Here is a 3,077-nt window from a genome sequence, read left to right on the forward strand (position 1 = left end):
GGCGCTGAGCCAGCCTGGGAGCTGGGTATTTAAAATACATTTTTAAAGTTGGTGATTCGGGAGGTCTCGGGCCCGGCCTAGGCCCAGGCCCTAGGCCCAGGCCCATCCCATCCCATCTCACCTCAGGCCCGGGCCCAGGCCCAGGCAACCCCCAGCCCCAGGCCCATGGGCACCAAGGCACCGTCACCTCGGCAAACCCTCCTCAGAGCGCCCGGCCCAGCACAGCGCCGGGGTCCTTCTCGGCCACGAACATCCCCGGGTACCGGCCGCAGCTCCCGCTGAGGGGAGGACCCGGGGAAGGCCGCGGCCCGGTCCCGTGTGTCACACACTCCCCTTCGCTCCGCCCCCCCCGCCGCGCCGCAGTGGTTTCGTCGTCGTCCCTCCCCCCCCGCGCGGTGGTCCCGCCCGGCCGCCCTCACCGAGCGGAACGCCCCTCCGCCCCGCCCCCTCCGGCTGTACTAACTCCTCTCGCCGAGGGGGTGTGTGTGAGAAGAGGGCGGGAGGCCGCGCTGAATCGCCCCACCAGGCCCGCGGTCCTACCTGTTCTTTATCCGAGCCCCGTTGACGGCGGAAGTTCCCGGAGGAACGGTCTGGGGGGAGCGGGGATGCGGGCGGAGCGGAGATGCTCCCCCCCCGCGGGACGTCGGAGTGGTACGGCCCTCCCGCCCGGCGCGGCCGAACCCGGAAGTGGCGGGCGCGGCGGCGCACATGGGGGCCGGGAGCGGGGCGGGCGGTGCCGCCGGGGCGCTGGGCGCTGCCGTGGCGGCTCTCTACACGGCCACGCTGCCGCCCGCCCTGCCCGGCGGGGATGCGGGGAACGTACCCAGCGCCGCCAGCCCGCCTGCCGGCGGGGAAGGGCGGTGGGGCACCCCGTGGGGCCGGGAGTGGGTTCACCCCGCCGGGGAGGTGGCACCGTAGAGGGGCCCTGTAGGGGCTGGTGCATCGCGGTCACCCTTCGGGGGGGTGGGGGCTGAGCCCTTAGGGGCTGGGGCATCGCAGTGATCATATTGGGGTACTCATACTATAGGGGCTGGTGTGTTGCTGTCACCCCATAGGGTTGCTCCCTCCATAGGGGCTGGTGTGTTGCCGTCACCCCATAGGGTTGCTGTCACCCTGTAGAGGTGCATTGCTGTCACCCTATAAGGTTGCTTACCGCGTAGGGGCTGGTGTGTTGCTCTCACCACATAGGGTTGCTGCCCCATAGGGAGTGGTGCATTGCTGTCATCCTATAGGGCTTCTCACCCCATAGGATTGCCCACTCCATAGGGTTGCACCTCCCCGTGGGCACTGCAGCATTGCAGCCACTGTATGGGCTGCTCATCCCCCTTGGGTTGGTGCATTGCAACCTCTCCATAGAGGCACTGGCCCCACAGGCGGGTGCATTGTGGACACCTTATACTGGAGTGCACACCCCCAGAGCTGGGATGCTGCCATCCCCCCGTGGGGTGCTTGCCCCACCGAGCCTGGTGCATCACCATCACACCTCGGGGGCTTCACCCCCTGGGGTCGGTGCAGTGTGGTCACCCCTTGGGGCTGGAGCCCTCTGGCCACCCTGTGTTGACCTGATCCTCTCCCCCGACCTGTGTGCTTGGCAGCCGATAGTTTGTCTCTACCTGGATTTAGTTAGGAGCCCTGGGGACGGCTGGTGGCATCAGAAGGCAGATGTGTCATCCTGCCAGATATGGCATCACTGCTCGGGCCATCGCTTTCTCTGGCCCGTGCGGCTGCAGCCGATGCAGTGGTGAAATCTCTGCGTCTGCCTGTCTGGAAGTGCCACTTGCCGACAGTGACAAACTAGCCGCTGTTCTGTGTTTCGTGCTGCCGATCCCACCAGATGGGACAAAATGCTTCTGTTTGGTCCTTCTGCGGTTTTGCTGGTTTAATCTGGTCTTGCTGGGTTTGCTGGTTTAATCTGTGGGGTTTTTTTAACACCTTCCGTAGCATGTGTGCAGCTGTGATTTGGGGATAGGAGAGCTTGGATTTTCTAGGTGATGGTTTGATTTTTCTTGGAGTAGATACCCAGTGTACTTTCCTTCTCTCCTATTCCAGAAGAGCGTTGAGTGGATCTGTTTAACTCAGTGTCTCTTGGCCATCACTGGTTTTGGATCCAACCAGTGCATAAAACTCCTTATAAATAAATGGGCTTCTAATGGGTACCTGTATTTTACAGCTTCAGTATGTGTGGAGAGAGAGGGAGATACATGTTTTAACTACAACTCTTTAAAATTTGCTGTTATTTTTTATTTAGAGTTATGTGAAAGACTGCTGCTTGGTAAAAGCAGGATGATTTTGTCTAGCTGGGTTTAAGGCAGCGTGTATTCAGTGTGGCTCTTCACACGCAAATGTGAAGTTGAGCAGTGATTCAAGTGAGGGTTATTTGATTTAAAGATAAGAGGACAGAGCTGTGTTTTCATTACCCCAAGCTCGCCTTAGTTAGCCGGCTCTCCGAGCAGGGATTTTGGCATGCAGATGGACACTGGTGCAACCTCTTATTGTCCCTTTTCCCTGTTCCCGTGTTTGGATGAGGGGGACCCTCTTGTCAGAGCTGTATTAAAAGAATTTCTTTTTCAATCCCTTCTCCGTAGAGCCTGCATCCCGTGCTCCAGACAAGATGTGTGAGAGCACTCTTGCCAGGCTGGCCGGTGTGCACCCTCAGGGCTTTGGCTTCTGCTCCCAAGTTTGTAAAAAAGATGGCTTTGCTCCTTCGGGTTGCATCAGCGGATACGTGGGGATTGATATCTTTACAGTTATTACCATTTCGTCTTTTAAAGTACTGCCTGATGGGAAACGCCTGTGTGTGAACGCGCGGGGTGCCCATGCCCTGAGCTGTTCGTCCTGCGTGAATCCTCGGGAACCTGGTTTTTAATTGTCCTTGAGCTTGGGTTTTGCCTGCAGGATGCAAATAACCATTAGCACCCTTGACAAAGCGGGGTGCGGGTTCTCCGGATGAGGTGATGCTGGGATTCATTCCTTACTGCGTGTGAATTACCGCGGTAGATACAGCCGAGCAGCGCGGGCACGGGTTCACCCCGCTTCCCCTGGGTTTTCCTGGTTATTTTATCCCATTTCGGAGGCAG

General features: G+C 59.2%; 1 protein-coding gene across 1 annotated transcript in view; it reads left to right on the forward strand.

The window, feature by feature from the left end:
• The first annotated feature begins 708 nt into the window (after positions 1–708).
• TMEM260 (transmembrane protein 260) overlaps positions 709–3,077 on the forward strand; it is a 35,160-nt gene continuing 32,791 nt past the window's right edge. Inside the window, exon 1 of the mRNA XM_009893958.1 lies at positions 709–860. Within this exon, the coding sequence (XP_009892260.1) occupies positions 709–860 (152 nt within the window). The remainder of the gene's footprint in view (positions 861–3,077) is intronic.

Source organism: Charadrius vociferus, unplaced genomic scaffold (assembly GCF_000708025.1).
Source record: "Charadrius vociferus isolate BGI_N301 unplaced genomic scaffold, ASM70802v2 scaffold49, whole genome shotgun sequence".
NCBI classification, from domain to species: domain Eukaryota; kingdom Metazoa; phylum Chordata; class Aves; order Charadriiformes; family Charadriidae; genus Charadrius; species Charadrius vociferus.